This window comes from Plecotus auritus (genome assembly GCF_963455305.1).
Source record: "Plecotus auritus genome assembly, chromosome: 8".
In the NCBI taxonomy this organism is placed as follows: Eukaryota; Metazoa; Chordata; class Mammalia; order Chiroptera; family Vespertilionidae; genus Plecotus; species Plecotus auritus.
Window position 1 is genome coordinate 3,192,533 of NC_137782.1, and position 13,658 is coordinate 3,206,190.

The 13,658-nt window shown below is 47.6% G+C and overlaps 1 protein-coding gene across 1 annotated transcript in view; it reads right to left on the bottom strand.

The window, feature by feature from the left end:
* Positions 1 to 13,658, bottom strand: part of CDH2 (cadherin 2) — a 235,702-nt gene that overhangs the window by 57,124 nt on the left and 164,920 nt on the right. Inside the window, exons 3-4 of the mRNA XM_080685267.1 lie at positions 4,593 to 4,819; positions 2,284 to 2,430 (exon numbers count right to left, since the gene is read on the bottom strand). Of these exons, the coding sequence (XP_080541393.1) occupies positions 2,284 to 2,430; positions 4,593 to 4,819 (374 nt within the window). The remainder of the gene's footprint in view (positions 1 to 2,283; positions 2,431 to 4,592; positions 4,820 to 13,658) is intronic.

Sequence of the window (13,658 nt, forward strand, 5' to 3'; positions counted from 1 at the left end):
AATGCCCCCAGCCTGTCCCCGGCCCTGCTTTCTTGGCGACGGGCTTCAGAAAGAGATGTGCCCCGTCACCCGCAAGACGGGGCCGATGTTGACATCCGACGGCACACTCCCTGGAAGCAGCGCCCAACGTCCACAGGAAGGGGCGTCGGCTCTTCAGCAGCACCCGACTCTCTCCTGGGAATTGGCAGCTTAGAATATTCCCCAGCCAAAACCGGTGTGGCTCGGTGGATAGAGCGTCGGCCTGCGGACTGAAAGGTCCCACGTTCGATTCCGGTCAAGGGCACGTAACTTGGTTGCGGGCACATCCCCAGTAGGGGGTGTGCAGGAGGCAGCTGATCGATGTTTCTCTCTCATCGATGTTTCTAGCTCTCTATCCCTCTCCCTTCCTCTCTGTAAAAAATCAATAAAATATATTTAAAAAAAAAAAAAGAATATTCCCCAAAGAACCACCTAATGGGCAAACAGGGTTTACGCTGGGCCTCCGTTAGCATAAGACGTCATCGTTTGGAGTGTGAAATAGCCTCGCTGGGCAGCGCTAGGATGATGGTGGGTCCTAGAAATGAGATTTCTACACTTGCAAGGCACTGACATTGCTCACTGAACCCAAAAACGTTCCATGTCTTTTCCAGGTGGCACTTATACCCGCGAACTCCTTGTTGATAACAAGTCATACGAGACATGATTTTAAAATATATGTCTAAACTCTCCAAAATGATCCTCATGGGCTCACTTCCTTCTCCTCCAAAGACCGCAACGCCCAGGAAAGGAAGTTTATGTCTGAGTCCCCCTGGCTCAGGCTTCGGAAAGGGAGGCGGGACAGAGCAGGGAGGGGGCCAGGAGCGCAGGCCTGCTGGCGGTGACCGTGAGAGAGATGCAGGCATCAGGAACATAGGCTTGATCCAAAAATAGAATCTAGTTTATCTTTTTAAAGGTAAGGCACGATTATTGTTTCTCATTCTCCGTTGAAGCAGGAAAATGAGAAACACCTTTACTTAGCGTTATGTCATTCGCTGTTAAATTGAATTATAATGTGCAACACAACAGCATATGCAACCCAGAAAATGACTCATTAAAAAGCAGCTCTCAGTAAGTATGTACTGGAATGCGAAATCCATCATCTACGGAAACATTTATTTTTCTCATAAGTGAAAATACCACGACTTTCTCTTATTTTCCTTCTGTAATAAACAACGGGTTGCTAATTTAGCTAAACACACAGAACTGTCTGTCATTTTCTCCCCCCTCATCTGATGCTATGCATTTAGAGGAACGAAAAAAAAAACAGACTCCTCAGATGCGAAAGCCTGTATTTTTGCACGGCCCCTGGGATTCTGTTAATGGTATCAGAGGTCATTTCTTTTTTCTCCTAAAAACCCCTGACGCACTTAGTGCTGGCACTTTCAGCAGCCACTGCCCTTTGCTTTTCCTCTGGCCCCAATGCTCTCTGCAGGGGGCAAAGGCCCTGGTGCAGAGGGCAGCTCAGTCAGGGACGCTGAGGTGCGTGCGCTTCGTGGCAGAGGGGTGATGGCTGTGGATGGCGTCGGAGTCGGGGCTTCTGTCTGCACCCCCTGAACAAACTCCATCCTCCACGGAGCTCAGGAGCTTCAGGGAGCTCCGCCCACAAATAATCTCCGAGAGGACAGTCAAAATGAGAAGAGGCTCCATACCACGGAAGGCATCGCATCTATAAAAGGGATTTAGAGCCCGAGCCGGTTTGGCTTCAGTAGATAGAGCATCGGCCTGCAGACTGAAGGGTCCCAGGTTCGATTCCGGTCAAGGGCACATGCCCGGATTGCGGGCTCGATCCCCAGTGGGGGGCGTGCAGGAGGCAGCCGATCCATGGTTCTCTCTCATCATTGATGTTTCTCTCTCTCTCTCTCTCCCTCTTCCTTCCTCTCTGAAATCAATAAAAATATAAGAAAATTAAATTTAAAAAGAAAAGTATTTTTAGCCGAAACCAGTTTGGCTCAGTGGATAGAGTGTCGGCCTGTGGAATGAAGGGTCCCAGGTTCCATTCCGGTCAAGGGCATGTACCTTGGTTGCGGGCACATCCCCAGTGGGAGGTGTGCAGGAGGCAGCTGATCGATGTTTCTCTCATCGATGTTTCTAATTCTCTATCCCTCTCCCTTCCTCTCTGTAAAAAAATCAATAAAATATATTTAAAAAAAAATAAAGTATTTGTAGTAGATATACGCCCTCAGCTCCACCTGGTGACAGACAGACCAGAGCCTTCCTCACACACCCCTGCCCCCACCACCCAGACGACGAGAACCGTGCACCCACCCGGACGAGCTCCTGCGGGAACGGGCCCCGTGAGTTCTCGGGCAAGTTGATGGGGGGGATGACCCAGTCTCTCTTCTGCCTCCGCAGGGGCCCATCACTCCTGGCCGGCTGCCGTGGGAACACGATCTCTTCGATTTCTTGCGAGCCCTTTGCGTTGGAACACAAGAAGACATTGCTGAGAACTAGGAGGACGACCTTCTGAAAGCACATCAGTGTCAGGGGCACCTGGGAGCGCAGGCATCAGTTTATTACCAACCAGAACGCACGTCTGGAGGCCGTTTTCTCGTCCCCTGTGAACACAAGAAGCCCTGGTCCTGGGCTCCGCTAGCTGCGCGTCGTCCTGTGCACCGAGGGGTCTCTGGTTCGATTCCAGGACGAGCACCTGGCCTGACTGCAGGCTCAATCCCCAGCAGGGCGTGCAGGAGGCAGCTGGTCAATGTCTCGCTCTCACATGGATGTTTCTATCTCTCCCTCTCCCTTTCTCTCTCTCTCTCTCTCTCTCTCTCTCAAAATCAATTTTAAAATCTTAAAGAAAAATAATAGAAAGCACTGTAAAGTTTTTAGGCTCAACTGTTCATTGGAAAACTGAATTCCAAACAACTTGTTACGTGGCCCAGCTGTGTAAACTATCTGCAATTTCTATAAAGCACCTTAGATAGTAGTTACTACGGGGGCAAAATGTGAGAGACCCTTTTTATATATTTCTCATTCGTTTAAACCACAGCTCCGGTAATGCGCTACTGTCCATTAAATTTAGATCTCGATGTGCGAAAGTATAATTTGAATTCCGAGAGAATTTTAACACGTGCTGCTAAGGAATGTCTCAAATATTTATGACCCTATTAAATCGCACAGAATTAATGCTGTAATTATTCTGAACCTGTGTCAGCCCTGATGGATGCTGGGACTGGCCCGCTTTGCACACGGGGCATTCATCTCTGCGGGTGCCAGCGTTCTCCTGCCCCCGTGCACCCGTGGCCGATGCGGCCCCCGCCCTGGCTGCTCCAGTGGAAATATCTGAGCGAGATTGCTGGAACCCTTCGCATCATCCACAATAAAAGCAACGTTTCACTCGATTAGTTACCAGGTGCTCACTTTCTACTACCCTAGCGGCCTGGATCCCCTTTAACAGGTAAGAGTTTCCCCGATTGCCCTGACCGGTTTGGCTCAGTGGACAGAGCATCAGCCTGCGGACTCAAGGGTCCCAGGTTCGATTCCGGTCAAGGGCATGTACCTTGGTTGTGGGCACGTCCCCAGTGGGGAGTGTGCAGGAGGCAGCTGATCGATGTTTCTCTCTCATCGATGTTTCTAACTCTCTATGCCTCTCCTTTCTTCTCTGTAAAAAAATCAATAAAATATATTAAAAAAAAAAGAGTTTCACTGATTATGCTCCACATAATGAAGGCCCGACACTGGCCTCAAAGAAAAATGATACATATTTTCCTCCGATATGTTTATTCATATTCAATTACAGTTGTGCATATCGCATTTACCATTAAATACCAGAAATGATGTGTGTCCTTTCATCTTTCTCGATACCATACAAACAGAAAATGTAAGAGTCATCGTTTGCAAAATCATACACCAGAATATATGAGTGTGGAACCCCCTCATATTGGTTTCCAACTAACTCAAAGAAGTGGAATATTCAAGCGAAGAAGGGTATCATAACTGTACTGAGGAAATTATTGTATCCCGTTTACATTTCTTATTCGGGCGGCTTATCCGAAGTAAGTGCTCCATACACTTCTGTCGAATTGAATCGGACTGTCCCCTGTTGGAGACGTATCTTATCTATTCTATCTTGGCTCACGGCAGCCTCCACCGGAGGGAATCGCATCATTCCTGAGAGTCATGTTGGTGGACACGTAATTCGCACTCCCAACGTGATTGTTAAGGGGCAAGCCGAACACCCCATCGTGCCCCCCAAAAGCGCTCTCCCGTCACGCCTGTAAATCCGAACTTCGTACCTCATGCCTTTGGCTGGTGAAATCTCGCAAGGGGTCGTTTCTTCTGGGGTTCCTGTCTAAGCGCTCCTAAAGCTTCTACTCCATTTAAAACAAACAACTGCTTCTACTCTCAGTTATAAATCTCAAAGTGTAAACGGACCTTTCACATAGGAGTTCTGGTTGCTTCAAATACATTTTGTCTAACTATCGTATAAGATTGAAAACACCACAAGACACCACTGAAGGGACTGAGGGTGATGACACTTCAAACATCGGGCCTCCACGCACAGGATGTGCAGCGAAGGGCCCGTGTGGAGGGTTCGCGGGGATGCACCTGGTTTGGGAGCGGGGGTGCTGTACCTGCACGGCAGCCGGGGGCGCGGCGGGCTGCAGGCTCAGGCTCACGGCCACCTGCCACTTCTCCCGCGTCTCCTGGTCCTGGGCGTAGACCAGGAACTTGGCGCGCTCGGGGGACAGGGGGAAGCTCCTGACCGCGTACACCACGCCGTCCTCGTCCACCTTGAAGTCCGCCGGCTCGCTGCTCGCGTACTGCACTTTCCTCTTCCCATCGCAGCTGCTGAACTTGACTGTGAAAAAGAAGGCACATCGGGGTCTGAGTGCCCTCCGAAAGCAGGAACAGCCAACATCAAAATCCGCGTCCTGCTCAGGCTAAAGGACGAGATACGGTTACCATGGGAGACAAAAGGCGCGTTTTACATCCTGCAGGGCATCTTCAGAGTAGAGAGCATCAGACTGCGGCTCCGAGCGGTCCCCGGTGTCTCCTTGTTCCACAGCCTCTGCCTCTCCTTCCCCGCCCCGGGGCCCCGGGGCCCTCAGACCCACCTGCTTTCCCTGTGGCCGCTCGCGGACATGGCCTACCACTTCCCAACAGACTCCTACACATCCGTCAGAACCCGGCCCCAAAGGCTCCGAGGGCAGAACCAAGCCCCTGCTCTCCACGTCCAGGCGGCCATCGGAACTCCACCAGCAGTTTCCTAGCCTGACGCTCACCGGCGAGGTGCCTCTGAGTACGTTTTCTCAGCTATCTTGTATCCCCTGCCTCTCTCCTGGAACTCAGGAATAAATACCTCATTTCTGAATGAATGCTAGAAGGAAGAGAGCGATGGGATTTGTTAAAGGTGAAAGCCCACTATACTCTAGAATTACAAAACCTGGAATAAGTAAAAGGTGAATAATTTGCAATCTCTAGTCTTCATGGCACTTGGTCATAGTTCCTTAAAGCAGTGCAAATGGTACACGTTTTCAAACAAATGAAAATAAAAGTGTATTTCAGCCGAAACCGGTTTGGCTCAGTGGATAGAGCGTCGGCCTGTGGACTAAAGGGTCCCGGGTTCGATTCCGGTCAGGGGCATGTACCTTGGTTGCGGGCACATCCCCAGTAGGGGGTGTGCAGGAGGCAGCTGATCGATGTTTCTCTCTCATCGATGTTTCTAGCTCTCTATCCCTCTCCTTCTCTGTAAAATATCAATAAAATATATTAAAAAAAATAAAATAAAAATAAAAGTGTATTTCAAAATAAATTTTAACTAGAAACATCTATGCCTTAAGAGTGGAACAATAAAAAATCATCCGGTACCTTCATTATCTCTATCTTACATGCAATGATTTAAAGTTGAAAAAGTGTTCTCATAAAAACAATCTCTATCACTTACGTCTCATCAGCTGACAAAAGTTAAACCGCGTACTTACAAATGTAGAACTAGACATATATAAGTCAGAATTAAATTATGAAATAACAGAAGTATTCTTTAGGAAAGATCATTTGCTTTGAAACCCTTAATCACTCTCTCTGAAGAAAAATTACATGGGAATAGCAGGAGGGATCAAAGAAAAAGCGATTTTTTTTTCAGTTGTGTAAACATGTGAGATTATGTCCTAACCACAATTCCACAGGCACATTCTGGAGGGCGTTCACAAGCACACATTACAAAACAGAATCATATACACCTTTTGCCTCTTTCAAAGATCTCAGCAAATGTACTAATACTCCCATCCCACATGCGAACTGACGACAGTTCTTTGGTTTTTATTAATATAAATTCAATGAGATGTGCTCCAGAGCACAAATAACAAGCCTGTGTATTTCCCTCCGTAACCATGAAGTCCTTGCTAACAGAAGTAAAATCCTTCACTGGATATATCATTTCCCACATAATCCCACATACATCATCTTTCATCCTTCAAGCAATTCAAAATAAGAAGTTGCATCTCACCCTAAGTTAGTACACCTCACACTGAATTCTGTTAAACCAACATTCCTTGTCTTTGGGATAGAAGTGTCCCAGGAGATACTTCGTCACCCAGCTCACATGGCCTGTGATTTAGAAGTGAAAAATGGGAATCCTTTTTCCAGAACAATGCCATCCGCTGCTTATCTTTTATGTCGGACGACAAAATGAAAAGAAGTATTGTTTGGAAGGACCCTGCTGAGCCATCAAAATGAAAAACTTGTATCCTCTCTCCGTATAAAAAGTACCTTTCCTATCACAAACGGTATTCACGATTCTGAAGAACATATAATCTGGAGCAGAAATATGACATACTCTCCTGCACTTGCCCACTCAGGCATTCATTAATCCTCACCGATTCGCACCGGGGTGACTGGTCTGCATCCTGGCTGGTCTCCTCCCTGCTCCAGGCCATTGCCCGCCCACTCCATGATTTTCTCCTGCCCGCTTAAATCTGCATTATTGTAAAAGTACACTCCTTTACCCAGCATGCAATGCTCTCTCAATTCCTGTGCACTTGGTCCCTTTGGTTTAACTTACAACATATTCTAAAACAGGTTCCGCCCAGTCAGCCACATTTCTCCGTCATTTCCCGCCTCTCTGTGGCCCACAACCACGTGCATCACCTTGTCTGAAAGTCCCCCCCCCCCGCGATGCTCCACGCCCTCCCTCCCCCCCTTCTTCACCCCACCCCACCCCCACCCCATTCTCCACGCCACAGCTGCAGAACCAGGCCTGCAGGCCACCGTGCGGGCACCGTCAACGGATGTCCTTCAGGAGACAGCAGCCTACGAGGCTCTGCGTCTGTCATTTTACTTTTAATCTGTTTTTACATTTCTTATCCATGGAAACACAATACTGCAGGGGGTTCACATAATGTGGCTTTGTAGTTGGTTGTTGGTAGTGAAAGAGAAAGAAGGAGTGTTTGATGAAAGCCAGGCATAGAACAAGATACTGAGGTTACCTACTTGAACCTCAACAACTGCCTCCTGAATTGGGGCTCCTTATTTCTAGTCCACAGAACAGGAGAAAGACAGCTCAAAGCAGGGGTCCTCAAACTTTTTAAACAGGGGGCCAGTTCCCTGTCCCTCAGACCGTGGGAGGGCCGGACTATAGTTTAAAAAAAACAACTATGAACAAATTCCTATGCGCACTGCGGGCCCGGGACGCGTCGGCTGCCAAGCAGGACAGGCAGCGGCACCCGGCGGGCCGGATCCATGTCCTCGGTGGGCCGCCTGTGGCCCGTGGGCCGTAGTTTGAGGACCCCTGGCTCAGAGACTCCGGTGCCCATGGCTGGTTGACTCCCAGTCTTCTCTCTCCTCCAGAAGCCAAAAGGAATCCAAATACACGAGTCTTAAGTTATCGAGAAATAACTTTAATGAACAATAAAGGTAAAGAAAGGACAAAGAGGCTGATAAATCCTTGTGAAGAGGATAAAGCCACATCAGAGCTCGGGAAGTGCTACCGTAGATAGCATCTTCCAAAGCAATTCCTCACTGGAGATTCCTTAAAGGTGCGACGGGGCAGGCAGCTGAGCCCCTGCAGGCTGGGGCGCGTATTCGGCAAGCAGAGGAGGAAGGTTCGCGCGCTGTGGCTGTGGGTGTGGGCGGACTCTCCTGTTACTCTGGTAGTGGGCTGCCTACTTGGATTCAGGTGTCAGAGCGATGCGGGAGAAAACGAAGGCGGCCGTGGAAAAACGCGGCAGCAAAGAAAACGTGCCTTTTCCTGCACGGGTCACTGCTCATCGCCCGAGTGAGAGGTGGCTGAGCTCGAAGGGGCTGGCCCTTTGGAGGAAACTGCATAAAAGTCGGTGATTTAGAGACTATTACTCGTTTTATCACCCCCGTGCGACCTAACCTATAAGCAATATGAACTGGTTTAATACATATGCTATTAAATCATTCTGTGCTTTTAAAACAAATGCTAATTCTCCTTTGCTCTAATCCTATATAATAAAGAGGTAATATGCAAATTGACTGTCACACCCTCACAAGATGGCTGTCTACGACCAGGCCGGCAGGGGGGTTAGTGAAGGACGGCCAAACGACTGAACAGCAGGCTGCCTGGGGCGACAGGCCAGTGGGGTGGCGGGCGTGAGGGGCGATCAGGCCAGCGGGGGGCGGGGGAGTTGGGGGTGACCAGGAAGGCAGGCAGGTGAACGATTAGGAGCCAGCAGTCCAGGATTATAAGAGGGATCCCGGATTGGAGAGGGTGCAGGCTGGGCTGAGGGGGTCCCCCTGCACCCATGTATGAATTTTGTGCACCAGGCCTCTAGTATTAAAATAAAATAAGCAAAATTTTGGGCATTTATTCGGCTTTGCAGAAATGATATTATATGATATAATCCCCTTTGTACACACACTCAGTGGACTCAGTACCATTAATGAAAATACAAGTCCATTGCCAACTGACCAGGTTTTCCTCGGTAAAACTTCAGTGCTAACTTCTTGTGGCCGTGCAGCGAAGCATGTACAGTGCCTGGCTCACCGGGACATGTTTAATCAACGAAAGCCACGTTTCACTGTTTTCCAGTCACAAGTTAAAATACTAATTTCAACGGGCGATACAGACGGAATCGTGTTTCCCCAAATCCACAGGCTGATGTATTAACTCCTAGTACAGCCGTGGGCAAACTACGGCCCGCGGGCCGGATCCGGCTGTTCTATCCAGTTCTCTTGCTCTCCCCTCCGCTCCTTTACTTTGAATTTATATTAGTTCACACAAACACTCCATCCATGCTTTTGTTCCGGCCCTCCGGTCCAGTTTAAGAACCCATTGTGGCCCTCGAGTCAAAATGTTTGCCCACCCGTCCTAGTACCTTAGAACATGACTGGAATGGAGACACGTGTTTCAAAGTGGTCAAGTTAAACGAGCTCATGTGAATGGGGCCTCATCCAAAATGACCTGTGTCCTGATCGGAGGAGGAAATTTGGACACAGATATTCATGTTCACGGAGGAAAGACCCTGGGGGGACACAGCAACGGGTGGCCATTTGCAGGTCAAGGAGGAAGGTCTTTCGAGAAACCAAACCTGGTGACCCTTGATCCTGGACTTCCAGCCTCTAAAGCTGTGAGAAAGTAGGTTTCCGTGTTTAAGCCTCCAGTCCTATTGTTTTATGACAGCCCTGCCAAATGCATGCAATGGGTAACCCCTGAAACATCCATGATGAGAGAGAATCACGGGTCAGCTGCCTCCTGCACGCCCCACACTGGGGATCAAGCCCTCAACCCGGGCCTGTGCCCTGACCGGGAATCAAACCATGACCTCCTGCTTCAGAGGTCGACGCTCAACCACTGAGCCATGCCAGCCGGGCTCCTCATTTTTTTAAAATGTGTTTTCTGAAGAAAACGTGACAATACGTAAAAAAAATAATAATTAAAACACACCCTTAGCAGTGAAACTATTTTGTATGATCGTCGGTGGATACATGACATGCATTTGTCAGAACTCACGGACCCGTACAACCCAGAGTGCATCCTGGTGTCAACTGTGGACGTTGGTTAATAATGTATCCTATTGGTTGTAACAGGTGCGCCCCAATAATGCACACGCAAGGTGTTCATACAGGTTTCCCCCACTCACAGCAGAAACTCTAGACTTCATAACGTAAGAGAAAAGGAAATAAATTTCCTTATACACCTAAAAAAGGCTTGATCCACCAGGTTATTATTTAATTATTATTAAAACTGCTCTATATAGAAGTAAATGTGCATTTTTTGGGGGCTAAAAACATCATAATGTTAAACGGGAGATTTATTATTACGGTTATTGCATAGTTTACATAATATGTAGTTATGGTGTTAACATGATTAATTCAAAAATAAATACCAGGGAGGTACCTTTTACTGTTAAAGCAATATTTCAAATTAATGTTAACCATAAAACCATAATATCCTTATAAAATATTCACAGAAAACCACGGATCTGACATATTAAATGCATTAGCAGTTTACATAAACCATATGAATAAAAAGGTGCAAATATTAACTAACATATGGTTTATTATTTTTGCTCAAGTAAAACATCACATCATATTTAGAAACAATTGTAAGAAACACTGCAAAATATTTTTATTCCTACACATGCCTTTGCCTTTTTACATTGTTTTCCCACACTAACTGCTAGTTATAGAGCTATTTTCCATGTTGTCAGTTCATTAGTAAATGTCTCATCGTAAAGATGCCTTCACGGTTCCAGGGGTCCTCAAACTACGGCCCGCGGGCCACATGCGGCCCACCGAGGACATTGATCCGGCCCGCCGGGTGCCGCTGCCTGTCCTGCTTAGCAGCCGACTCATCCCGGGCCCGCAGTGCGCATAGGAATTTGTTCATAGTTTTTTTTTTAAACTATAGTCCGGCCCTCCAACGGTCTGAGGGACAGGGATCTGGCCCCCTGTTTAAAAAGTCTGAGGACCCCTGGTAGACCTTGCTTATTGTGGCCCACCTGGCCCCTTCCTGGCCGTCTGGTCGGGCGGCGCTCACGTAAGCGGCCACAATGCTGGAATATGAAGGTTCCGGGAGGCAGGACTGAGCATCACCAACTGTTTCCATTTTCCTCTCCTTCCCAGACATTCAGAAAGGCCCCCGTCTTGTCGCCCTAGATCCGTGGTCGGCAAACAGCGGCTCGCGAGCCACATGCGGCTCTTTGGCCCCTTGCGTGTGGCTCTTCCACAAAATACCACGGCCTGGGCGAGTCTATTTTAAAGCAGTGGCATTAGAAGAAGTTTAAGTTTAAAAAAATGTGGCTCTCCAAAGAAATTTCCATCGTTGTGCTGTTGATATTTGGCTCTGTTGACGAATGAGTTTGCCGACCACTGCCCTAGATCTTAAGCAAGACCGCGTGGTTTGCTTTGGTGATGAGGACCTGGGGGCTGAAGTGCACACGCCACTTCCCAGCAGGAGCCCTGAAGAATGGAGACCCTCCTCCGCAGGGACAGCTCTGGGAGAGCATGTGAAATGGGGGTGACACAGAGGGAAGGCCTGGGCCCTGGCCGGTGTGGCTCAGTGGAGAGAGCGTCGGCCTGTGGACCAAAAGGTCCCGCATTTGATTCCGGTCAAGGGCACCTGCTTTGGCTGCAGGCTCCTCCCTGGCTCGGCTCTGGTCAGGGCGTGTGCAGGAGCCAACCATCGGTGGGTTTCCCTCACATCGATGTTCTCCCTGTCTTTCCCTCTCCCTTCCACTCTCTCTAAAAGATCACTGGAGAAATATCCGCGGGTGAAAAGGAACAACAACAAAAAGATGCCACAGCTGGGATGAGGGAGCACCCCACTGAGCGCTGCCGGGAGAGCCCCCCTCTGCAGCGGGCTCTGCGTGGAGGGGGCGTGCGGCGGTTCCGTGCTGGGCACCGAAGACGGACGGTGTCCGTGAGCACAGCACGGCCCAGCCTAGCATGTCTGCTAAGACCCCAGCTCAAGCGAGGGACCTAACCCCTTTCCATCCAGCTAGATCAGCATGAAGTTTCTATGAAATGAACCACGTCGGAATCAAGCTTATGGTAGATTAAATCCATAAAACAAAAAAAGTATTTCTTATTCGTAAAAGCCTTGGTATATCCCCGCCAAAAGAAAAAAAATTATTACAACCTCTAAAATGTTATGCGATCCATTAGAGAACCTGTTATTCCGCTTCCTTTCCGGGGAAAGTCATGTGATAGCTAACCAACACCTGTATACAAGTTGCCACAGATGGAAGACAGGAATGAAGATCGACAAAACTTGTCTTTGATCTGAAACTGAAGAATATAAAAATAAGCCATAGAGAGGACCTAAAAGAAGGACTATGACCTCGAAACTATGAGATGTAGACTTTCAATACTCCCATGATGCAGTGCACGCCATTCTGCCCATTAGACTACTGAAAAGGCAGTGGGATGACCACATCCTCCCGTCGGCTCTGCCTTTGAGTGACTCACAGAGATTTTAAGTGGCTGTTCACTGCATTGGTATCCTTCCTTCAGGCATCTCTATGCCATGAAAGGCAACAGAAACGGTTTCCTCCGGCAGAATCCAGCTGAACAGACACAGAATTCTCAGTGCCCAGGAAGAATCACTCTCCCACCTGCAGGATGGGCTCATTAACCAATTGCACAGCAAAGCCACCGCCTCTGACTGAATGACTGGCAGGGCACAGGGTCTGGGGAAACTTCTGCCCAACAGGTCGGTTATTATTCTCTGAAAGTTGATGCAATTTAGTCAGCCTTATACTTCAGACTATTCATCTCAATTGAAAAAAAAAAAAAAAAGGACCCTAATTCACAATTTTTGTGAGAGATGTTAATTTTTAAAGAGTTTTTGTAATAAATGTTACTGAAACCAGAAATCAAAGAGTTTTTATTTTATTTTATTAACATTTTATTGATTTTTTACAGAGAGGAAGGGAGAGAGAGAGAGAGTTAGAAACATCGATGAAAGAGACATCGATCAGCTGCCTCCTGCACACCCCACACTGGGGATGTGCCCGCAACCAAGGTACATGCCCCTGACCAGAATCGAAACTGGGACCCTTGAGTCTGCAGGCCGATGCTCTATCCACTGAGCCAAACCGGTCAGGGCCAAAGAGTTTTTATAGTAAACTTTACTGAAAACAGAAATTCTTGCTAACTGGAGTTTTCAAAAACACCACTAGAAAAGGAAAAATCAGCCTTGTATCTAAATCAATTCAGCAATGTGGCCTCAACAGGTGCCACAGAGACCAGAAAGAATAAATGCCCCCCGAAAAGAAAGATGTTTTATTATAAGACATGGGCACACCAGGGTAAAAACCATGTGTTACGTTTCATGGAACTTGAATTAAGCGGGTACATAAGGATATAGTGCTCACTAAGCAGATTAGCCCTACAGGTATAACATGATATCCCAATAACTGAGATTAACGTCCACTGAACGCTTAAACTATCACATCCAAAACCGTTTGCTGATTGTAAAGTTACAAAACAAAATGGTAAGATTTTATCCTAAACACTTAGAGCAATTTAAGAAATATTAATTTCTTCATGCACACTATTAGAAGAAAAAGATCATGGTCCTATACAAAGAATATATATAAAACAGCTCTTGAAAATTTGCCATAATAACATATAACTTACAGTGTAAAAGCAGAATTCCCAATTATCACTGCCTATTATCCCAAAAGATATATCAGCTCACTACCTACTGGAAATCACTTCATAAATAGCAA